Below are 26,046 nucleotides of genomic sequence, written 5' to 3' on the forward strand. Positions count from 1 at the left end.
GTGAATTGAGGGGAATTAGGTTCGGTTATTTTATTTTTGGATTAGGATTATTCCACGGCACAACATCGTGGGCCGAAGGGCCTGTACTGTGCTGCACTTTTCTAGTTCTATGTTCTAAATTGAACTGGTTGAAGACTGACATCTTTGTTTGTGAACTCATGAGGAGCCTGGGATGAAGAATCCACCCAGCACTTCCAGCAGAAGGTGGATGCAGTTGCCCCAGCCTTATCTTTTGTATTGATTTGCTGAGCTCCCCCTTCACTTAAAATTGACACATTAGGGAGTCTGTCTTATGTTAACTGTTGCATTGTCCAATGCCATTCATGACAGGATGTGGCAGGACTGCAGAGCTTAGATTTGCTCCATTGGATGTGATATTGCTTAGACTTGTTTATTGTATGCTGCTTTTATCTTTGACAGGCAAGTACACCTGCACTGCACCTTCACCAGGTATCATATGCTGCTTTTAGCATGCCCCCCAACACTCTTTATTGAACCATGGTTGATCATTGGTTTGATTGTCATGGTGAAGTGAGGGATATCCTGGATGATGAGGTTGCCTATTTTGGTTGAATGCTGCCTGTCTGCTGAAGGCACATGGTGCCTTATAGTTAGACCTGTCCAAAGACTATCTCATTTAGGACAGTGATTGAGCTACAAAGTATGAGGGAGGGTATCCTTAATGTCAAGATGTGACTTTGTTTCCACAACTACTGTCTGGTTGTCACTCATAATCTTGGGCCTTTCTGTGATAGATAGACTAGTGAAGATGAGGTCAGGTAGATTTTCTCTTCAATCCATGTTTCTGTGGTTTCTTTGTTTGGGTTTGTGATAGATGGTTAGGCAACCAGTGCACCAGCAATATTGTTTAGCACTCGACCAACACAGTTTGTCAAGGTGCTACCAAGCCCGTTCTGGTGACGGACTTTGAAATCCCCCAGCCACCCTTGGATAGTCCCTCCAAATGGTATTCATAATGGAGAAGTATTGATTCGTCAACTGAGTGGTAATGTCACTGCACTAATATCCAGAGTCCCTGACTAATGTTCTGGAGACATGAGTCCAAATCTCACCATAGCTGATGAAGAAATTTGAATTAAATAAAAGACTAGAGTTAAAAGTTAGCTTAATGTTGAGTATAATGTCAAGCCTGTTCTTAAAAATTCATGTGGTACACCAGTGTCCTTTTAAGGGAAGAAATCTGCCATTTTTAACTGGACTGGCTTATGTGTGACTCTAAACCTACAGCAGTGTGATTGACTGTCCTCTAAGCAATCAGAGGTGGGCAATAAAATTGGCCATTATCAGCACACCCATAGCCCACCCTGTTTTAAAATAAAGGTATATTAGTGGACCAGATTGTGAATTATCATAACAACCAATGATTGCCATGAGGCTAGGTTTTCCTTCCAGATTTTTATTAAATTCCTTCTTTCACTCTGCCATGTTGGGATCCACAACACATTCATGGAACATTAGCCTGACTCTTGGCTTGGGTGGGGGTGACGGAGATAAAATGAAGATATGTGATGTGCTGGAAGAGAGATTCAATGACAAAAGAGTTATTGGTGAAAATCCAAAGGGCATGGGAATGGAACAAGTAGTCAAACAACAAATGTACCTCGAACCATGATGGGCAGAATGACCAACTTTCGTTCAAAACCAAGAGAAAAACAGGAGGAAAACTGAAACCCACAAAGAAATTGGAAACTAAATAGAGGCAAAGGTTACGCTCTGACATTGTGTGACACTCAGTGTTGAATCATGCTTAAATGAGGGCTGTGGTGTCATTCCTTAAGCTTACACTGAGCTTCACTTAAAAACACAGGAGACTGAGGGCAGAAAATAAGTGCAAAAGCAACGTGGAAATTACAACATTAGGCCCAAAGCAGATTTTTGGGTTTGGGAGACCATGAAGTTGGGGCTGTGGAGGAAAGATCTCCAGAGGAGATGTGGGTCACTGACTGAACTGGAGATGATGTTTTGGTGTTCGCTGGTGAGACCATGGTACAGGAGAAGGCAAAAGAAAGAGTCAGAGAGTTCGCATTTGGCCCGTGCAACGTCGTGGTCAGTTCATCAGACAAAAACAGTAGCATTCTTGTCAGCTGGTTTGCTGACAGAGTTCAGAGGATGGCAAATTATATGTATTTTTTTAAAATTAGCGTTGTGTGGATTTGGGGAAAAACAATGCAGCAGATGTTGAAAGTTTTAATGTCAATGGGGCCTGAGGAATATTGTGCAGAGTTTGACAAAGATATATGTTAAGCATTTGTGATTATTTTAGACCCCAATGTGGTGGAAGAATTTCTTCACTTGGGATGGTAAATATTTGGAATGCTGGCCTGAAAGGTGGAAGATATGCTGAATCCTTGAGTATTTCAGTGCTGAGATTGAAAGATTTAAATACTGTCAATTAAGGGATGTGGAGATTCTCTATCTCATCTACACTTTCTTGTCCAATCAGTAATGTTTTTATTGAATGACTGAGCAGGTTCAAGAGGCAGAGTGGGGCCATATTTCTTGTAAACATCATTTTTAATAATTATATTGAAATTGAAAGCATGCCTCGGTTATGATATGAAACTATCTTCCCATTTTGTATTTTTAAAAAGAAGCTAGCAGCTGGTTCATAATGTCGTATAGGGAAGGAAGTCTGTCATCCGTACTCAAGTCTGGCCTAACCTACCTTTGATTCCAGACTTACAGCAATGCAGTTGACTCTTAAATGCCAAATCTTGCCATTGCTGCTAGTGACTCCTACATCACTAGAAAAGTATTTTAGGAATTGAAAAGCCAGACACAAATCCATAATAATGGTAGCAGAAAGTAGTCAATCATTTATTAAAAATGTTTGGATAAGTAACAACGCATTTAGAAACATAGAAAGTAGGTGGAGGGGTAGGCCATTTGGCTCTTCGAGTCTCTGCTGCTATTCATTATGATCATTCTGATCATCCAACTCAGTATCTTGTTCCTGCTTTCTTTCCTTAACCTTTTGATCTATTTAACCCTAAGAATGTTTTGTGCCAGTACAAAGTTATGCTCTGTGCAAAGCACTTAATATTGAGAGTGGAATTCCTTGGAAATTTGCAACCATATTAGGCATCCAAATCAAATGTACAGACTAAAATATTACAGAATTTTTGGATGTGCATGAATTGTATGCATAAATACAAAATGCCCCGATTGCTTGAATTCTTTATTTCTCCACCCTGTTGCCTAGTAATTGGCCTTTCAGGATACGCCAGAAGTACTTACCCACTCCACTCTGCCATGATCCCAAACACCTTCATCTGTTCAGGCCAAAGAGATTATACTTACATCTATCTAAGCCCAGAGCTACCAGAGAATGACCATCAAGCTATCTGTGGCAAGGGGGCAACTAAGTCAGCAAGAGTTTTCCAGTTTAGCTGTGACTGCCATGGGAGCACTCAGACATTGTGGTAGGATGTGAAAGATCAATGGAAATTGGGTGCATTGTGTTACCATTTTGGAAATTGTTGCATGTGAATAAATACAGCATATGTTTACAAAATTCTTTGCTCTTGTGCAGTCTGGTTATACCTCTAACAGTTATGCATTCCTTTCTAGGCTACTTTCAGTAGTGATCACACTAGATGCATGCATGTTGATCGGGTGCCTGGTTGCAAAGGGTGCTAATGCTGTCACGCACAGCTCTCCCATGGGATTTGGGAACATAAGCTGTGCAGTTGTCTTGCGTGCACAAGTTAATCTGTGATAGATGAATGTCCGTAACAAACAAAAGTCTATGTGTTACATGGTCCATGTAAACCCACAGAACTCCAGCCTGATGCCCTGACCATCAATCTGAATAGGAGTTTACTGGTACAAATGGAACAAAGAATGTATTTTGAGCAGAGGAACATAACGTTTCAACATAATAAAGTCACACTGGGTATTACGTCAGTGTGTTCATAAATGTTCAAGTAAAGTAAATTGTGATTAAATATAGCTATCAGCATTTCCAGAATAGTGACTAACGTTGAACATTGATTCTATTTATGACGCACTTCCATTGCCTAGACCAGAAGAACTCCAGGACTTGCCGGACAGGGTTACCAGAATGATGACGATTTGTTGCACCATCCACAACCTAGCTCAGTATTGCGGTGAGAACTTAGAAGAGGGGCAGTTGAATTCATCTGTCTCCTCAAATGAGGAAGAAGGGTTGTCTGACAGAGATGCTGATGGAGCAAATGCTGATGTTGAGGTTACTAAGGAAGCCAGGGCAGTGGTAATACAAGACAGACAGGCCTGACACTACTAGCTCTTTCACAATCTCCTAGATATTCCTGCTCTTTCCCTGATCCCACTCCTGCTGAGATTCTCTTGGCTAGTCCTTTTATCACCCCTCATTCTGTTCCATTGCTCTTTCTTCCTCCTATGTATGCCCTATGTACCTCGTTGTGCTCACTGTCCTTAAATCTCCCATTCCCAGCCTTTTGGACCTCTTACCTGTGATTGTTACAGTTCCATCCGCATCTGTGTTTGCTTCCTCAGAAGCCTGCTAATGCTTCCAATAATCACACCCTTTTAAGTTCCATTACTTATCTTTCCTGTCCACCCAGTCGAAAACGGCCACCTTTTCTCTTAATCCCCCTCTTAGATTGATCTCACTATTCGTTAATTTCCTGTTTAAGCTACTTACTCTTTTTAAATTGAGACTTGATTGCATGGTCTGGTCAGTTTTGCCGATGTCAGCGGTGTCTCATTCAGACAAGTTAGTGGACTCATTGAGTCTTCTTTCATAACATTGTACATTTTTACCATCAAGCTGGCTTCTGTTGAGATTATGGAGAGGCTTCAACACGAACACCCGCATGAAGATTCTGAGAACTTAATAGTAAATGCTTAATCAGTCATTGGAAAACTGACTTTGGCCTCTCACTCCTTTAAGTTTCTGCCTGGCCTTGTATAAGCTTCAGACAGGCCTGCAAAATTCTGACCTTTGGTGTGAATTTGGTGCTTCTGTTTTGGACCCAGATACATAGGAAATTTAACATCAAAAGACAGTGCAACAGAGAGTGGATTTTTGCTGCATATTTTTGAGCATCTATGTTCTCCATTTAAGTTGAACAGAAATTTCACTTTAATTGAGCCAGAATGCGTTAGTAAATAACAACAAGCTAAGGGCACACTCTGTTGGTGTGTTTTTTAAAAAGATGACCAACAATTTGTGGCAAGGAGGAGATGCGTTGAGTTGTGAATTGTCACAAGTTAATCATAGATTGTTGCTTTGCGTCATTAATCAGAATTAAATTTGTTGCAGAATGTTAAGACTACAATTTTAAGATCTAAGGAGCCTTTTAATTTTGTTGGAATGTTATTCAACCTCAAAGACCCAGAAAGGGAATAAATGAAAGGTTTGCTAAGGTCCTCAGGTGAAGAAATTGGCTATTGTTACCCATTCCGGACTACTTACGATTGTAGACCCACCCAACATGATTGTCGTTTAGCTGCCTTCTAACATGCCCTTGACATCTGTTGGTCATCAACAATTGGGGAGCCTTGCTACTGATGCTCATATTGTAAAGAATGAATAAAAAAATTTAGAATGTGGGAGTTTACTCCAGCAGATGGAAAGTTGTTGCTGGAGACTTCTAAATTTAATTTTTTCCCTTTTTTTTTCTCCCCCTCCTTTTTCTCAGTCAATTTTTTTCACTATTTATCTTTCTGTTTCCCTTTCTAGCTCGACTCTCTTTAACTTGTTTCCTTCTTTTTTGATTACTTTGTTTCTTCCTCAAATCTTACATTTCATTTGGTTAGGCTGGTTTACTTGACATTCACAATCAGCGCTCACTTCCAACAGTTTACATTATAAAATTATTTGGCACTGAAAGTTGAGGGGGAGAAAGATTAAATTCTTGGTATCCTACTCTAGAAAATTCTGGGTCAATGTCCATCTTCTCTCAGGGTCATGCTGTGGTACTCTCATTTGAAGCTATAGATATTTTAGATTATCTAAACCCTTTTTTAAAAATCCCATTCTTGTTCCAATTTGTTCTTCTCTTATCAGTTTTACAAGCCTGTTTTGTCCCCCTTATGCTTTTACAGCCTTTTGAGGTGATCTTCACAATTTGTATGATTCATTTGACCTTTTTCAATCTGTCAGAAAGTGTTGATGGACTCTGAAATCTGGGTATACCTTTTTTTTGTAGCATTAGTTAGTCCTTATATGCTCTTACTGTTTACCTACTTTTATTAGGTAGAATTAAACATATTTAAAATAATTGTTCTTGTGTTCTTTTCACTTACTGATACAAAGTCCTCAAACGCAATGATACATACACTATCTTTTCAATGTTTTTCATGCTGTGTAGTTTTGAGCCATTTTTAACCCATGGCTATAATTTATTTGTATTCTTGGAAAGCTTTCAGTGAAGTGAAGTATTTGAACCTTTTAGAAAATAATTCGGATATGTGGAATTAACAAAGTTGCGAAGAGGATTGAAAATTTTCCATGATGGAAAGAAGCAATGTAAAACACTGGTGGTGGACTGAAGTAAGCACTGCTGATCCATCAGAGTAGATTCTGGTTTTCAGCTTTTCACTTTCATGGCCCATCCAGAGGAGAGTTTGTCTATTATGTATTGACATAAAATTTGGCTGTTACACTGAACAATGTTTTTAAACAACTATTATTTCAGAGGTTCATGAAATTCTGAAGGATCCAGACAAGTTGAGACAATGAATTAAAAATCAGTGTCAAGTAAAATTTGATGATGCAGATCTGTTTTGCAAGTTGGAAAATGAAATTTGAAACATAGACTTGTTTCATTTCACAGAAGTTGTAACAAGTGTTGGTAGAGCTTGTTCAGTTAACAGTAATAAGAGATTAAAGGGAGAGAGAGAGAGAGAGAGACCTGTATAGATAGACAAAGAATATGATCATTTTGTCTTCCCATCAAGCGTTGATTAACAATATTCAAATAACATGGCATAACAATGAGATTAATAATGTAGGAGTGAATTGATTTCTTTACAATATCATAATAATTACACCTTATGGTGCAATACTGAGCCAGTTTGAACTATGCTATAATAGTTTAGGTAGTCTTACCTGAGACTGTTTTGGGACTATTCGAATGGCTCATGGTGTTGCATGATCAATGCTAATAATTGTCAATTATATTCAGACTCAGCTGTTGGCACTAATGAGATTCTAAAGAATTTCCTGTGCTCAGTTAAAAAGAGAAATGTTGAAAGGTTGAAAAGTCTATAGCCGCTGGTCTTCCATTTTTCAAAAATAAAATCAGCCAGTAACGAACCTTAGAGTCTGTTTGTACCATTTCTGCTGTTAGTGTGTTTTTAAGATGTGTGATTCACACAGTTTTAGAATTTTAGATTTTGTACTAGTTGCATATGCATTTTGGTTTATTTGTGTGCGGGGTTTTAATAATTAAATTGTTCGTCTTTCTGAGGCCATGACTTTTTAAAAAATAGTATGAGAGGGAAAGAGCCCCTGGAATGATAATAGGGAAGTTGTTTGCACTGAGAGTTTTGCAATTGGTCAGAGTAAACATTCAAAAGCATTAGCTTTCTTTTGGTTTAGAAGAATCAGGAATTGATTGAATTTGTTTTACCCTTCAGGAAGAACCTATGGATTGCAAAGCCTTTGATTTCAGTTCATACAACAATTGATTGCAGTTAGATGTTAGAACAGTTTCTTGTGAAGGAAGGAGTTCGTTTCGAACATCTAGAAAATAGGTTACCTTGATGTAAGGGTTTCAGTTTGAAAATTCCAGACCAGAAATGCTTGGTTTGAACCCTGAAGATGTTATTTGAGGCTGAGAAAGCCTTAGCTCAATTGTGTGAATAAACAAGGAAAAGGTTATCAGGCTCTCAAGGCCAGGAATTAGAATAAACATAAGTTAAAATTACAGATGTAACAGAGAAGGGAACACTCTCCAGTATTTGAGTACAATGAGGTACTCAATGATGTTGGGATAGATGAATATTGGAGTCTTTCAAATTATCATGTGTAAACAGCTTGGTTTATTCTATTTCATCCTCATTTTGTTCTTGTACTACACTTTTGATTTATTAATACAAAATCTCTAGCATTGCTGCTTGTATTTCAAAGAATAAAAGCAAAACAAAATATGATCTATTAAACCATGTTTCAGCCTAGAATCTGATTTGTCCATCTGTTCCCTCTGTCACTGCCTCAGAAGTCAAATCAGTCTTCCTAGTAGTCAACCCAAGGAAAGCAACAAGCCTGGACGGTGTCCTCAGCTGAGCACTCCAATTCTGTACGGACCAACTGATGGAGGTATTCACCGACAACTTCAACCTTTCCCTCCTACAAGCCGAAGTCCCCACCTTCTTTAGGAAGACCACCATCGTCCCTGTCCTAAAAAAGCACATGCAACGTGCCTTAATGACTATCACCCAGTGCCTCCAAACTTGATAATCATGAAGTTCTTTGAGAGGCTGGTTTTGGCCCACATCAACTCCACTCTCACAATCTGCCTCGATCCCCCACACTTTACCTGCCGACGCAACAGGTCCACAAAGTATGTCACATCCCAAGCCCTGCACTCATCCCTGGAACATCTAAACATCAAAGACACCCATGTCAGACTCCTGCTCATTGACTACTGTTTGCCTTCAACCGCATTATCCCCTCCAAACTGATCTCAACTCTGTGGCCTTGGTCTTGGCTCTGCCCTGTGCAGTTGGATCCTCAGCTTCCTGACTCACAGACTGCATTTGGTGAGGATAGGTAACTGCACCTCCTCCACAATAACACTAAACATTGGAGTCCCCCGAGGATGCACCCTCAACCCCCTACAGTGCTCCCTTTACACCTACGACTCTGTTGCCAAATTCTAAATGAACACCATCTGCAAGTTTGCTGACGACACCACCGTAGAGGGACAGGTATCTGACAATGACGAGTCAAACCACAGGCGGGAATGTAGATGTGATGTAACGGAATGAAAACAATCTGTCTCTCAATGTCAGCAAAATTAAAGAACCAGTCTTTGGCTTCAGAAAGAAAGGAGGAGAACACGCCCCCATCTATATCTACAGGACTGAAGTCGAGAGGGTGAAGAACATCAAATTCCTCAGAGTGACAGTAACCAACAACTTGCATAGACTTCCAACAGTCAAGAAGGCACAACAGCGCCTCTTCTTTCTCAGGCAGCTCAGGAAATTTGGCATGTCCATAAAGTTCCTCATCAACTTCTACAGATGCAGCACGGAACATTTACTGTCTGGGTGCATAACGGCCAGATATGGCAGCTGCTCTGCCAGGACTGTAAGAAACTACAGAAGGTGGTGTGTGCAGCCCAGACAAGCATGGAAGCAAATGTTTATCCACGGACTCCATTTAGTCACTTTGCTGTTGTGGAAAGGCTGACAGCATCATCGAAGACCCATCACACCCTGGTAATGAAATGTGAGGCTGGATGAACACAGCAGGCCAAGCAGCATCTCAGGAGCACAAAAGCTGACGTTTCGGGCCTAGACCCTTCATCAGAGAGCTCTCTGATGAAGGGTCTAGGCCCGAAACGTCAGCTTTTGTGCTCCTGAGATGCTGCTTGGCCTGCTGTGTTCATCCAGCCTCACATTTTATTATCTTGGAATTCTCCAGCATCTGCAGTTCCCATTATCTCTGACACCCTGGTAATGATCTGCTACAACCTCTTTCATCAGGCAGAAGATTCAGAAGCCTGAACATGTATGAGCAGGTTCAGGAACAGCTTCTTCTGGTTGTCATCAGACTGATGAATGGACCCTCCAGCCTCAAATAACACTAACATTGATCTTGCGTAGCATGTGCCCTGTGCAGTGTAACCTGTATGCCTCCTGTCTAAGTCTGTTTGTTTATACATCCTTTGCTTACTATGATCTGCCTGTACTGCTTGTAAACAAAGTTTTTCACTGTATTTTGGCACATGTGATATTGATTGAATAATTGATTTATTTATTTAGTCAGTTTATATTCTTGAAAATGATTATTCACAATCCTGTCATGGGGATTCCTGACTAAACATTAATAAAGCCAAAGAAAAACTATCTGGGCTAATTGATTATGATTTCTAATAATTCTGACTGTTTACAGTTTTCACATTGAAACAAGAAGTTGATGATTGTTGGCTATTTGAATTGCTTATGTAGAAAGTTTATTTGCATTTCTGAATTTTTTTTGCAGGCTGAACTGGGGTTGAATGAACACCATCAGAATGCAGTAATCAACTACATGCGCTTTGCTCGTTCAAAAAGGGCGCTAAGGCTGAAAACTGTTGATTCCTGTTTTGAGGATCTAAAGGACAGTAGGTGAATATCGCACTTGTCTGCTGTTAAGAAGCATTAGTGAATTACTGATATGACATTTTGTTTAATTGCTCATTGGCTTACTGACTCTGGGTCTGCAGATATGAAATATTAATCGTCATGTTGGTGTTTTGAAAGTTGTAACACTTGGACTTGATATGCACAGCATGATTTTGATCTTTTGTGGGGATCAAGATCATGGACATCTTTTTATGGATGGTCACCTGATGTAGGCATCAATTTTCTCTCCTTATGTAGCATAGCAAAGTGAAACCTCTTGCAGCTGAATACTGTATCTTAACGTCAGCTTTAGGAAAATATTTTCTTTTACATTTTTTTTACTTTCCTCTTTCTTTTTAACCTTGTGGTTGAAATCCCCAATTTATACCCTTTGAGTACTTTTATGTTGTTCACCAGTATGTTTAGAATCATTTGCAATTATCTAGCACCCAGGAGAGATTTTGAATTGCTCCTCCTTCCTGACCATGTTGGAATACGTAGCATCTTTTAACCTATTTCAGTCTGACATCATGGATGGAATTTTAATGGAAGCAAAATACTGAGATTGCTGCAAATCTGAAACAAACGTAGAAAATGCTGGAGTAACTCAGCAGGTGGAAAGAGAAACTGAGTTAACATTTTGAGTCAGAATGCCAGAATTTTGACATGCATTAGGTGGTCAGGTTATGGTGTAGGTAAAAGACTAAATCGGAAGAAGTATTGGGCACATTGCAAAACAGACCTCCTCCCATTCTCTTGCATCTTTTACCACATGTCATTGTAAATGGGCAGATTATAAATCTTTGTAGGTCTGCCATTCCAAATGAAGGTAAGAGCCAGTTACTTGTAAATTTAACACCACTTTCATAGAATTATAGAATCCCTACAGTGTGGGTGCAGGCCATTCAGCCCATCAAGACCACACCAACCCTCTGAAGAGTGACCCACTGAAATCTAGTTTCCGCGCTGCCCACCCCCCCCCCCCAACTCCATCCATGTAACCTTGCATTTCCAATGGCTATTCCACCTAGCTTGCACACCCCTGGACACTTGTCAGTTTAGCATGGCCAGTCCACAAAACATGCACGTTTCTGTGGGAGGAAACTGGAGCACTTGACAGAAACTCATGCAGACACTGGGAGAATGTCGGCATGGTCACGCGAGGGTGGAGTTGAACCCAGGTCCCTGGACCTGTGAGACAGCATTGCTAACCACTGAGCCACTGTGCCACCCTACTTTCACATGAGCTGGAAGTAGGAGTAGGTGCTTCAACACCTTGAACTTCACTATTCAATAAGCAAGAGTAATTTGATTATTCCACATTTCCATGGCAATATTTTGCTTAGCAAGAATCTATCTACCTCTGCCTTAAAAAATGCTCAAAGATTCCACTTTCTTTATCTCTCGAGGAAGAGTGTTCCAAAGATTGTCAGACTATATTGTCAGAGAAAATATTTCTCCTCCTATCTTAAACGAGTGACTGTCCATTTTTGTACAGTGACTCCTAGTTCTAAATCTCCCACATGTGGAAATGTCTTTTCCGCATCCACCCTGTCAATATCCCTCAGAATCTTATGTTTCAACCAAGTTACCTTTTCTCTTTTTAAAAACTCCAACAAATACAAACTGAATCTGTACAATCTTTCCCACTAAGCCAACACACCCATTCCAGATCTTAGTCTAGTCAACATTCTCTCAATTGCTTCCAATGTACTTGTGTTGGAGTCCAATAAGAAGTGTAGTCTGATCAGTGTCTGTATAATTGAAGCATAACTCCCATACTTGTGTATTCAATTCCACTTGCCATAAACAATAATATTGTATTAGCTTTCCTAATTACTTTTTGTCCCTGCATTCTAACTTTCTCCAGTTTGTCTATTGGGACACCACGTGCTTCTGCATCTCGAAGTTCTGTAATCTGTCATCATTTAGATGATATACCTTTTTACTTTTCCTGTCCAAATGAACAAATTCATATTTTATGATATTCTAGTCCATTTGCAATACCTTTCCCACATGCTTAAACATTCTGTATCTCCTTGTTTTTGTCTTAACTTCTTTTCTAGCTTTAACAGATTCTTTATGTGCCCTGAGCTGTGTGAAGCTTGCGGAAATCATCAAGCAGGACTGATATCTCTTTCTATTTGACAGACAGGAAAGTCTGTAAAGATTGAAACAGCATAGCTCTTACCTTTTTGAAAAAAGAAGCAAAATTTAGTGAATTCTGGAGATCTGAAGTAAAACCAGAAAGTGTTGGAAAATCCTGGCAGTTCTAGCAGCATCTGTGGAAAGAGAAATAACTTAAAGACTGAAATGGCATGACTGTTCCCTTACCTTTTGTGAGAGAGGTCTTTGCTCACACAACTTGTGCTGCATGTGCATCAGTAAATCTCCCACAGGTAATTATACTCTCAACCTGAGTTAGTGATATCTCTTTGGAGACCAGGCTAATCCCTAAAGGCAGCAATTGTGACACTAATGAGGAAGTTCTAGTGGTGATGCTGCGGAAACTCAATTTTTAGTGACAAGAGAACAAAAGCACTCATTAAGCAAACCACTGGGTTACTGAAGGTTCCTGCGCCGATCTGAAGATGTCTGTTGGTATGTATCAGCTACTTGGGTATCAGTAATGGCCAGTGATGTGCTGTATCTTTCACAACTTGGCATTACAGAGGAATAAAGTTGCAGGGGGCAGAAGATGAGGACTGCTTTGCATCCTTTGAGCAGGAGAAGCCTGATTGTAGTCGGGGCTGAAGTTGTTCACAGAGAAGCTTTTAAAGGACACACCTTTTCATGGTTCATAGAACCTGAGTGTACATGTTTTGGGTACAGCAAGGCTGGCACAACCCCAAATACTCCAAGTGGAGCATCACTCCAGTTAAAAGTTCCTCTATCTTGTTCACAACTTTTTGCTCATTTTAAACTGGTCATATTATTTGCATCAGGAATAATGCCCACTTGGAAGATAATATAGAATATTGCAAATGGCTGGACAATAAACTTGAACTGACGTTGCATGATACATTTGCATGCCAGAAACATTAACTGACTTTGTCATTAATGTTGTAATGTCAAACAGTTTGGAAGAAGAGTCACTGGACCCAAAACGTTAACTCAGTTTCTCTTGCTATAGATGTTGACAGACTCGATGAACTTCTCCAGCACTTTGTTTTTGTTTTGAATCTTCAGTATTTTGCTTTCATTGCAACATTAGCATTCTAAGAATCTCTAAGTGAGTCTTTTTGTGCAATATAAAAGGCCTGTTTTCTTTCTATTACTTCTATTTAATGTATTCCTACAGCTTCAGCCGTGCTGAAGGCGGGTTGGTCGTTTCTTGCTGTGTGGTGATGCCCCTGGTGAAAGTCCTTTCTATATTTTGAGATACACTTGGAAACTTTACATCCTTGGCCCAGATCTTCTGATCAGTGTTGAAGGGTTTAGGTTTAGTTTAATCTTCCCATTTACCGTGTTACGCTGGAGCCTTTGTACCTTCCGATGCTGACTCCAGCAGAGATGAAGGTTGTCGGACAACCAAGTAGTCAACTTAATTCCTGGACAGCTGTGCCCCTGTTTCTCATCATGACCTGAAGATGTACACCTTAAGGTTTTTCTTCAGTTCACTAACTTGCTTTGTTCTAAATGGACCTGTCAATCGCAAACTACACAAACTTATCTTCCTGGTTAGTGCTAACCCTCCCTCACCCACCTCAACCGTGTTCCTCACCTCCCTTACCACAAACAATGTTGTTCCCACCATCTCCCCTTTCCCCCCCCCCCCACCACCACCACTGTCTCACCTCAACAAATATTGTTCTCTTTCATCTCCACCCATCAGTTTTCTACCCATTCATGATACCTGATAAGGCTTTCTACGCCCTCATCTCTATGAGTTCTCCCACTCACTCACCTTCACTGATCGTGGTCTCTTGGCTCTATCACAGACAGTGTTCACTTCCTGTTTCATTTTCCTGTTGGGTGTGGGGGTGGATGGTGTTTATTGCCTCATACTACGGACAGCACTCACTCCACTATGCTGTCAGTATGAGTGCTGTGTGTGGTACGAGGGTTGCAAATTGTCCGCAGTCCTGAAGCTGAACACCATCTGTGACGTTGAGCATGGTAAGGGGAAAGAAGGTAGGGTGGTGTTTGTTAGTGCCTATGTGTGACAAAGTCTATGGTGTCTGGTAGTGATTGGGGTTGGGAGGGGAGAGGGTTGCATTGCTTTGGTGCTGAAGTAGTTTGAAACACCAGCTGATTTATTTAGTGTTCATAGATTTTGTACCTGCTACGAAAAAAGCTATTTAAATCCTTGTAAAAGTCAGGTTAAGTATAGCCAAATCAGCTCACATCTGTGATTCTGGTCATTTGACTCACTTTTATTGAATCTTGAAGACAACTGGGCAGAGCAAAGCCAGCAGCAATCGGAAGCTTAAACTTTCTGCTGAGTAGGATATTTGCATATGTTTGGACGACTTCAGGGTCCTGATGCGCATCATCAACATAAGTGGAGTTAGTTCCTCTTTCTCCAACAAAAACTGAAAGAACTGCGGATGCTGTGAATCAGGAGCAAAAATACAGTTCGTGCAAAAGCTCAGCTGGTCTGGCAGCATCTGCGAAGGGAAAAGCAGTTAATGTTTTGGATCCAGTGAGCCTCCCTTAGAACAGACATTTCCTCATATCACTGGAACTGAAACATTAACTTGCATTCTCATGGATGCTGCCAGACCTGCTGAGCTTGTTCAGCATCTTTGTTTTTGTTCCTCTTTCTCCAATGCATTTTTTGCTCACTTGTGATGTACATTAACCATGTGACAATCTGCCTATGTCCATCAGAGGCCCTCTGTGGTGTCTACATCCATGTTGATGAATGGTGTATATAAGCCTGTGCTGCTCCTGCTTTAGTCCTCCTCAATGTACACCCTCTTCTTGACATCTACAGTTTGCCTTTCCAAACAAGTTCTAAAGTTCAATCTAATTATACAAAATTATCCAAATGGAATCATCACCTACACGTTTTCTGATGATATCTGAAAATTAGATGTTGATAAATGTTTAGGAGTATTGACCTAGTCATTTTAAAAAATCGTCATCATTAATATGATGGGGTGGCAATGGCCTAGCAGTATTAATGTTGGACTGTTACCCCAGAGACCCAGGTAATGTTCTGGGGATCTGCATTCGAATCCCATCATGGCAGATGGAGGAAATTGAATTCAAAAAAGAAAGCTGGAATTAAGAGTCTAACAATGAACTGACCTGGTTCTCTAATGCCCTTTAGGGAAGGAAACTTCCATCCTTACCTGGTCTTGCCTACATGTGATTCTAGACCCACAGCAACGTAGTTGACTTTCAGCTGCCATCTGGGCAATTAGGGATGGGCGATTAATGCTGCCTGGTCAGCAACGCCCTCATCCCATGAACGAATAAAGAAACCTAAAATATGATGGAAAAGTAATTTTATTAATGGGAAACATAAAGGACAGTTCATGTTTCATGAATTGGAAATACTTGATAGTCTAACTGTCTTTTTTTGTATTTACCAGACTGACTGAGGACACTTTCACTGTGGATGAAGTTGGGGAGATGTTGAATGGACTGAAGGTTGTGGTCCACAGTGAGGTAGAATCAGAGCTCATCAACACAGCTTACACTAACGTGTTGCTTCTGCGTCAGTTATTTTGTCAGGCTGAAAAATGGTACCTGAAGTTACAGACAGACATCTCTGATCTGGAAAACAGGTGACTCATTTAACCCTGTTGCAAAGTGCAAGTTTATTGTGAAACAGTGGAGAGAAATACTGTTCATGTAAATGGAAATAGATGTAATAATATCTAAGCCAGTTTATGAAAAAAATCCACATCCAAAGTGTAATAGAAAAAGTTTATAAATACAGTACTTTAAGGAAAACAATATTATTTGGGAGGGTCTGTTGAAAAAGATTGTGGTGACAATACAATGGCACAGTTGTTTAATGCATGTTTTGCCTCAGCACTTAAAAGCTAAAAGCTGGCTTACCAGGTAAGGAAAATATTGGATTGGACTGGAGCAAAACCATGTTACAGACAGGTGCCCTGTGTGGTAATTCAAATGAAGCAGCAAATCATGTCTGTTTATCTGATAAGAGCAAATTACTGCAGAATCTGGAATTTATACCGATCACAGCAGGTCAGGAAGCATCCATGGAAAGAAAGTAAACAACATCTCGAGTCCAGATGACTTTTCACGATGAGTCAACTAGACTCGAAGCGTTAGCTTGTCTTCTCTCTCTTTACTTGCCAGTAGCTTCATGAGGTATATGTCAATAGCCCATCTTTTCACTGGAATTGGAAAGTTTTTTTGTATTTTTTTTAAAACTTAGAAAACAAGTTTTTTTTATTAATTTGTAACTTTGCAAATTCAAAATTTTAATCTGCATAATTGAATAAATGTTGGGTAAGAAAAATGAAAAGTTTTTTAATTGATTTGACTGTTTAATTTCTGATTTTACTAAGAGTTTTGAGTAAAGTAAAGCAATTAGATTCAATCGGGTTCAGTCTGCTATGCAACAGATTAACTGTGATTTAATTAATGTGTGGTCCTGGTGAATTATTTCCAACTTAGACTTTGTATCTACTTTTAAGTTTAACAATTGATGTGAAATTACCTAAAAATTTAACATCACAAGTTGATTTCAATCAACATGTGCTCTCACATTGTCTGTGTGAGCTAAATTTGATGTAGTTGAATGTAAAGCTTTCATCTGAAAAATTTTGTAGCTTGCTTTCAAATCATCTGCTGAAACTTAGAAACCCTTTGAAGTCATTGTGTCATGCTGTCCATTTCTATTGAGAATCCTCGAATGCAACTTGAGAAATGGTATTTATTGTATATACACAGACAACATCTCATTCAGAAAACAGAATGCAATTTTGGGGGAAAATGCCAACTTTAAGCCCAGATTTTAATAAAAGCTGCGACATTCAAAATCATTCTGATGATACTCAAAGAAACTCACTTTTATTGATCGATTTGATATGATTGTGAACGATGTCATTTTCTGTACATTTTTATTATGTTCAGAGAATAAAATTCTAGAAGACCAGTGCATTATTAAAGTTTGCTGGGTTGTTTTCACTAAATAAAAACGTGAACTTTAAGCATGTTTATTCAGTTTGAATCCTTCTTGAACCTTTGCAGAGATACTGTTACCGATTTTTAATGTTTAGCTCACCGTTGAAACTTGACAAGCAGAATGCTCCTGTTACCCATCTGTTGTGATGTTTGAGCCATGTTGCTGGGCAGGCCTGATTTTCATGCTGTGTCGATCTGCCAACATCAAATTGTTGCTGTAATTCAGCTCAGTGGTTAGGACCTGGAAAGCAGTTGGTTCCTACACAGAGCTAGACAATATTGACAACGTGGGAAAAAGCTTTGTTCATTTTCTGAGGGTCCATTTGTTTCCAGACTGCTAGTAGGCTGCTTGAACTGACTTCACTTACTTGCATATTGTAATTTGTGCTTTTGTTTATCATTTCACTACAGAGAACTCTTGGAACAAGTGGCAGAATTTGAAAAAGCAGAATTTACTTCAACAGGAAAGAAAGTGAGTTTAATTTAAATGTAAATTAAACTTAGCTTTAATTTTACAACATTAAACAAAGATTGTTATTCATCAAACAGTATATAGTATAAAGTGTATTGCAGTATTCATGCAAAGTTGTGAGTTGTTTAATTTCAGTGAGTAAAGGCAGATAACTTGTTTCCCAAATCTAACATTTTGTGCTCACAGCAATAATAAAGAATAAATTACAGCTGTAGAGGATCGACAAAAGAGTAGATATTAAAAATGCACCAGATAGCTTAAATAAAAGTACTGTACTGTATTCTCTGAAGAACACAACAGAGGGCAGTGTGAAAATTATGGCAGCACAGAATAGTGATCTGGATGATCTAGAAAATTAGACCGGTGCTTCCCCAGGAAGAGGCAGCACTGCAGACAGCCCGGGTAACTCGCTCAGTATTCTTCAATTGTATCGTTGAAGTAGTGCTACACAAGTCAACTTCTCCCCTTGTGACACTTTCTCAAAGAAAACCAACAGCAACATCATTGCATTCCATTCTTCTGATAATAAAGTGGTCAATTTCTCCTTTATTTCACTGTGCTTGTTAATATTTTAACAAGTATAATTTTCTTGCAAAGTAAACTCTAAATATTTCTAATTTAAGTAAATGGCAAACTATCACACGTTGATAGAGTTATGAAGCACTAGTGGAAAATGCTGGCAAAGTACAGCAGATACAACATCAATGGCAGGGTTAAACAGTTAATGTTATGGGTTTATGTGGTTCAGAAAACTAAATGATGAAGCGCATGAATAAAATCAGCAAAAAAATAAGTGGCAGGAACAGTCATCACCGAGAGGAAGCATCAGTGTACTAATTGAATAATATAACAGATCTACTCAATAAACTGATGGAAAAATGTAATAAAGAAACTAATGACATCTAAGAAACTAAGGACATCTGACTTTCTTGGGAAGTGGGAGGCCTAAAGGAAAATCATAATATGGGAGAGATGAAGAACAGTGAATCACACTGGAAATTTAAACAGAAAGTGATGGCAAAGTGTACAGGCCCACCACAGCAATAAATACCAGGCTTCCCACACTTCTAAGTACCAAGGAAGCAATGGAAACCACTGAAGGAAAAGGACAGATATTTGAAGTAATAACTGCTGAGGGCTATGGAGGAATAGTCGTTAAATATATTCAAGGCTAGGGTAGAATGATTTTTAATTAGTAAGGGAATCGAGGGTTATGGGGAAAGGGCAGGAAAGTGAAGTCGAGGATTGTCACATCAGCAATAATCTCGCTGAATGACAGAACAAATTCAGTGAGTTCTATGGCCTTCTTATGTTCCTACAAATTGTGGTCTTCTAGAAAGTACTTGGAGTAACAATTACAGGATTAAAGTCACAAACAGAGTATATAGTCAAAGAAAAAGACTCAGTATGAATAAATGGACAAAACGGAACAACAGAAAGAATAAGTTAACATGGGGAGAGAAGTTCAGGGTAATAGATTACAGAGTAACTGACACAATGATTACTGTTTTGTAAATCCAGGTGTTCTAAGCTTCCTCCTGTAGCAATTAATAACTTTTGCCAAGATAAGAACAACCTAATTTTGTATGGCATATTATAAAACATTCCGAGCTGTTTCATGGAAATATTATGAAACAAACTTCAACATCAAGTTACGGGAAGAAAATGTTAAAATTAAGATGTTACTTCTGACTGAGAACAAAGTGAGAAGTGATTGGGACTTAATAACGTAAGCACATTGGTGTGGAACTTTAGATATACAGCGATTATGACATGGAAGGCCGGCCAAAAATATGTTGCAAAGTCAAGTCTAATAATAATAAAGGCAATGATTGATTGGACTGTAGAGAGAACTTCAGCCAACAAAGGATGGGAGATAGTCTCGGTAGTAATTGCTGTATACACTTCAACATTGAGCCAGGCAGTAAGATGCAGTTTTTATGAAGCTAAAGGCAGAGCATCATATGTGGCAGCAACTTTTCAACTTTCTATCTTAATCATACATCTTTCTTCACCTGAAATTGTGATGTTTGTAAATAATAACTGGTACAATTAGCCTTCTCTTATTTTGCCTGAATCTTGGTGGTAATTGGGGACTAATGAGGTATCACAGGGTTAGTTGGGGTGGGATGGTCAGTTCAGGGGGCAGTTGGAGTGATTGGGGTATTGTTTCTAGAGTTACCTGGGAGATAGACAAAGATTTTTTTGTCTAACATTTCCATTAACATCAAATTAAATAAAATTAATAAATTAAGTTTAATACCATTCCTTAGGAAATTACTTGGTTAAATCCCAAGGAACAGTTAAAAGTCTCTGACTCTAGCTCAGCATCAGAAACATTCTTGGAAGGACGTGGGAGTTGCCCATCAGACGTTTAAGTTTCCTGGGAAGTTCCTCTGTAGATCCTGTGTCAGAACCTCCAAATGAGCATCAATGCTCATTCTCATACATCCAGTTTTGGATTATCTAGAGCCAGGAAGGATATCTTATTTGATGTGGTGATCCAAAGTATTAATTTCTGTTCCCCTTTCTTTACTGCAGGCAAACTCAGAAATCACTAAACCCAAACTTGCTCCATTAAATGAAGGAGGAGTGTCTGAACTCTTGAGTAAGGTAATACTTGTCTGAGAAAAATAATGCTAAAATATTACCGTGTTAATTGACTTTAATTTATGGCACAAGTAAGTCGTTCTACTTTTAGGAATTGCCTTGATTTTAAAAACTGCCAAAGTCGCTTCATTGTATCAAGACAGGTTTGGAATTATCTTGGTCAAATATGTGTTGTGGGTAAGTTATTATTGGGAGCACGTTGACTCAACGCTTGGTTAAAAGCGAATTGATCAGAGCGAACCAGTAGATTTGTAAAGGATGCATCTTGTCAAGTGTATCTGGTTTAAATACTTGAGGAGATAACAGATGTGGTAGATAAAAGATTATCTGAAGATGTTACTTGAACTTGCAGAAGGCATTTGCCAAGATTTAACAGAGGTTATTACCAAAAATTAGCAGTGCATGGAATCGAGCAAGAGGTTTAGATGTAGCGTTGGTTTATAGTTGAGAGACAAAGTAAGGAAATGGGGTTGTACTCAAATGGGCCATATGTAACTAGTGATGTCCCCCAGGGATTTGTCAGAACCTCAGATTTTCATTATATTTGTAGATGATGTGAATAAAGGTAAGGTTTGCTGATTGCGGCACTGTAGATCATGTAGATAGGAAGAGCAGGAAATTGTAGACATAAATAGATTAACTTGTCAAAACTATTGCAGAGATTTCAAAGGATGAAAATTCGAGGTCAAGAAAATTTGCATCCAAGAAATATCAGCAAATCGGGCAGTGTCTGTGGAGAGAAAAACAGTTAATATTGTACAAAACGCTAGTACGGCCTCACTTGGAATATTGTGTGCAGTTCTGGTCGCCCCGTCACAGGAAGGATGTGGAAGCATTGGAAAAGGTGCAGAGGAGATTTATCAGGATGTTGCCTGGTCTGGAGCAAAGGCCTTATGAAGAAAGGCTGAGGGACTTGGGTCTGTTCTCATTGGAGAGAAGGAGGCTAAGAGGGGATTTAATAGCGACATTCAAAATGTTCAGAGGACTGGATAGGGTGGACAGTGAGAGTCTTTTTCCGAGGATGATGACGTCAGCTTGTACGAGGGGGCATAGCTACACATTGAGGGGTGATAGATATAAGACCGATGTCAGAGGCAGTTTCCTTACTTGGAGTGTGCTAAGGGCGTGGAATGCCCTGCCTGCCAATGTAGTTAACTCAACCACATGAGGGGCATTTAAACAGTCCTTGGATAAGTATATTGATGATGATGGGATTGTGTAGGGCGATGGGCTTAGATTAGTTCACAGGCTGGCGCAGTATCTGCACTGTATTGTTCTATATTCTATGTTCTATTTCAGGTTGCTAGCTTTTTCATTCTGCTCAGCATACCAGTTTGGTAGTAGAACAGCTTATGCAGGTTATGCCGTTTCTGATCTCACCATGAAGTTTGTGGGAACCAATTTTTCAGCATCACTGATAGATGACTCTTAAAAAAAAATTTGTTTCCAACGAGTAGATCACACTACTAAAGACTTTTCAGTATGTTTCACATTAGAAGTGGAAAGGCGCTTACATATTGGGACATGAGGAACCATAGTGCTCCCTTGCTTCTTCTAATCCCTGTCCCTCAAATTCCCAGGTGTGGTGATTGAATGCTTGCTCTCATTCACAGATGAAATTCCGCTCCGGAATTTAGCCACGTGCTATGCTGGTGGCCAAAAACTTATTTCCCCTGCGAAGACTACACATTTCGAGCTGAGGCACCCTGAGGTTCAATTTCAACTAAGCTTTGATTGATCTGTTCAGGCACACATTGATCAGTCAGTGTCGACTGGGCCCACCAGCCCAGACTAATTTCTGCATTTGCCAGTAATAACTTTAAAGAAGACAAGAAGATCCTTCTTCCAGATCCTTGGCTTCAATAGCTGTTTGCTGCTCCCCTTGTAGTGAGGAGCCATCTAGTGATATAGCTTGGCAGTGCAGTCTTTAGCCACAACTGCAAAGCAAAATCCAGTTCAGACAGTGATCCTGAGCATAAAAGTGGAAAAGTTAGTAGTACCTGATTACAGAACAATGTTTGGAATAGTATTGATTTGAGCAGTTGAGCGTGAGATACTATCGCAGAGTTTAATTAAAAACTTTACAGCATCTGAAACTATCACCTTACGTTCAATCAAAATGCACCAGTACAAGGACTCTGCAGTGATTATGATTTCTTGAGAAGGCTAACGAGCCAGGAGTATATTACCTTGGCCAAATTCAACCACGGGAGTCTGCATATAAGCTTACACGTAAGCTAAGTAGAGCCTGTTAGTCTTGCAGCTGTAGCTTGAATGCATTAGGATATTGTCTGCAATTTGTTTCCAAACGCATGGTGTGTTTTTGTCACCTGAAGCTAAATAGAGTCACATGATAAAGTGTTGGGATCTGCATTGGTTACTGTTAAGCAAAATAATAGATTAATTAATATACTTTGATTTAGTTTACTTATAATCATAGTTGTGAAATGTTTATTTCCCTACCAATCCTATGTAACTTCAGGCTTCCTTGTTATCGATGACACTACAGCTGAATTTCATTGTTAGTGATAGGTAAACCATTGAAATAACTTGTACTTAAATTAGATTGAATTTAATTTTAAATTTCTTTGTTCTAACCTGCCCATTCTCATTGAGGTCCCTATCTTAGACTTGTGGCTACGTGTCTTTTCTGTGTTTGCCAGTGCTGGTCTGACCTCCGCCCTCGTCCTTCTCAAAGGAACATAGAGCATTGAAACATAGCCTACTCCTCCTCCTAAGTCTTATTTCGCTGAGCCTGCTCCACGATTCAGTAAGATCTTGGCTGATCTGGTTACGGTCTCGTACCTTATCTACTCCTAACTTGGCCTATCTCCTGAGACTGTAGCCACTTCCTTCCTGCACATCTCTGTCCAGCAATTTGATTTTAAAGTGTTTAAATTTCTCTAGTGCATAGTTTCGGTAAAACAATTCTCATTTACAGCTGGATAAACGTTTAGGAAAAGCCAAAAATGGTGGGTAGTGGAAATTATGATATAGCATGTGTTATGGGAGGAAGGAGCCAAAAAAGAAGAATTTGCATTTATCTCGTGCCTTTCATGGACCTAAAGATGTGCCAAAGTACTTGATTGGCCATTGTGGCTCAGTAACATCTTTTAACAAAACCATGTGATAATGAAAACCGAAAGAACTGTGGATGCTGTAAATCATGAACTAAAACAGAAGTTGCTGGAAAGGCTCAGCAGGTCTGGCAGCATCTGTGGAGAAAAAAAATCAAAGTTAAAGTTTTCAGGTCCACTGTCGTTTCCTCCAGACTCAAAACATTAATTCTGATTTTTTTTTTCCCCACAGATGTGCCAGACCTGCTGATCTTTTCCAGCAATTTCTGCTTTTGTTGCATGTAAAAATGACCAGGTCGCTGTATTCTTAGTGATAACGACTGAAAAATAAATATTGGCGTGGACAGAGGCTTAACCTCGTTGCTCAACTTGAAAATAATGCAATGGATCTTTTTACATCTATCTGAGAGGGTCGACAAGGTCTCACTTTAACTTCACCACCACCTAGATGTCACCTCCACCAATGCAACACATCCTTTGTATCGCATTTGGGTGTCAGCCTGGCTTAGCTTGAACCCACAAACTTCTGACTTGGGTGAGAATGCTACCAACTGAACCACAGCTGTCATGCCAGAAAGATTAAGGCTGTTGGAGAACTTAGGGAGCAAATAAGTTGAAAGGGACGGTAGGGTGAGAGATCTCGTGCCAAAGTGGCATTGTTGAAAAAGCTGATAAAGCTGGCGAGTCAGTTTAGATGCCGGAAAGTGTAGAGAAGTGAGGAAGACAATGATGAAAGAATCCTCTCCAGGACAGGATAGGGGTATGAATATATGCTAAAGTCAGTGAGACATGAATTACACTTGGCTTGCAGGCTGGTTGGGTGGAGAAGGAGCAGGGGTAAAACTGCAGCACAATATAAAATGAATAAGTCTGCCCATTCTGACTTACTTGGAGGTAAGATCATAGTCATACAGTGCAGAAACAGACCCTTCGGTGCAACTCATCTGTGACAACCAGACGTCCCTACCTGACCTAGTCCCATTTGCCAGCATTCGGCTGATATCCATCTAACATTTCCTATTCATAGATCTATCCAGATGCCCTTTAAATGTTGTAATTGTAGACACCTCCACTATTTCCTCTGGCAACTCATTCCATATGTGCCCCATCCTTTGAATGAAAAGGGTACCCCTGAGGTCCTTTTTCAGTCTTTCCCCTCTCCTCTTAAACCTAAGTCCTCTAGTTTTGAATTCCCCTGCCCTAGGAAAAAGACCTTGGCTATTCATCCAATCAGTGTCTGTCATGGTTTTTAAAACCTCTGTACAGTCTCTTTGAGCCTCCGATGTTCTAGTGAAAAAAGCCTCAACCTGTTCAGTCTCTCCGTATAGCTCAAACGCTTCAGTCCCATCAACACCCTAGTAAATCTCTTCTGAACCCACTCCAGTTCCATTTATCTGCTGTATCCTTTGGAAGAGCTGCTGAAACCCTGCACAGAATAATAATTGTTTATACTGGTCCACAGTTTCCTTTCCCTTGCATCAAAATTACAACAGCAAATTCACAAATGAAAGTTTTCTTCCTCTTTGTGCAACAGTGAGTGCAATCTGTTGATATTATTTGTCTGTTACTCATAGAATTAAACATTTTTCTCAAATTCGATTTAATGTCTGATACTACTTGAGGAACCAAAGTCATTTAAGTATTATTAGAAATGGCAGCCTCTCAGTGGGATCTACATTTCAGTGGACATCTACAAGTCCATCAACTTTTGTTATTAATTTGTTTATTGTCACATGTATCTTGTTGCAAAACACAGTGAAAAGTTTTGTACAGTGTTGCTACTCTCTGGCACCATCTTAAAACATGGAAAAATACACCAAAACACAGAAAATGATGGTAGAGAAGTAAAGAAAAAGCATTCAACTTTACAGTCCTTCTTGTTAAGTGCTCCACCATGGGCCTGGGTTGCTAGGCACAAATCCTTTTGTTGCACTGCCGCTGCTGGCACAAAGTCACCATTCTTCAGAGCCAGTGAGATAGATATGATATTTATCTAATTGATTTAATGGCTAACAGTGCCTCAATAAGCCATCACTATTTAAATGTGATTTACCTTATTCCATTTGGTATGTACAGGAAATTACAAGACTCCAAGATGAGAATGACAAACTAAAGGCTAGACTGAGGACAGTAGAAATACAGGTAAACAGCATGATCGTTGACAAACTGGGGAATTTTGGGTTTTTAAACCAGGTGTCTTTTGATAAGGTGATGTTTTTAATTACTACAATTTCAGGCGACAAATGCACTTGAGGAAAAGCTCAAATTGGAACAAATTCTAAATGACTTGGATAAAGTTCCAGAGGACCAAAAGGTAAGACAAATTAAAAGGTTTGTATATTTAAGATATTTGGATCAAAGAGGACAAGGTTTGTGAATATATGGCACATCAGTGGAGCTTGTGATTAAAGCAGAGACCATTGGGTACATAAGCACATAGCAGACTTTGTGCAGCCAGCAGGGCACACCAGG

At 39.5% G+C, this 26,046-nt stretch overlaps 1 protein-coding gene across 3 annotated transcripts in view; it reads left to right on the top strand.

Moving 5' to 3' along the window:
* The window catches only part of lztfl1 (leucine zipper transcription factor-like 1), a 41,147-nt gene that overhangs the window by 6,778 nt on the left and 8,323 nt on the right, over nt 1–26,046 (top strand). For 2 of the 3 annotated variants that reach the window (XM_048559187.2, XM_048559192.2), the window contains exons 2-7: nt 10,184–10,308; nt 15,849–16,043; nt 17,827–17,887; nt 20,429–20,500; nt 25,651–25,716; nt 25,811–25,888. In XM_048559187.2, the coding sequence (XP_048415144.1) occupies nt 10,184–10,308; nt 15,849–16,043; nt 17,827–17,887; nt 20,429–20,500; nt 25,651–25,716; nt 25,811–25,888 (597 nt within the window). Of the gene's footprint in view, nt 1–10,183; nt 10,309–14,329; nt 14,425–15,848; nt 16,044–17,826; nt 17,888–20,428; nt 20,501–25,650; nt 25,717–25,810; nt 25,889–26,046 lie in introns of those variants that run through there. The other variant, XM_048559199.2, reaches the window with a different exon arrangement.

This window comes from Stegostoma tigrinum, chromosome 2 (genome assembly GCF_030684315.1).
Source record: "Stegostoma tigrinum isolate sSteTig4 chromosome 2, sSteTig4.hap1, whole genome shotgun sequence".
Taxonomy (NCBI): domain Eukaryota; kingdom Metazoa; phylum Chordata; class Chondrichthyes; order Orectolobiformes; family Stegostomatidae; genus Stegostoma; species Stegostoma tigrinum.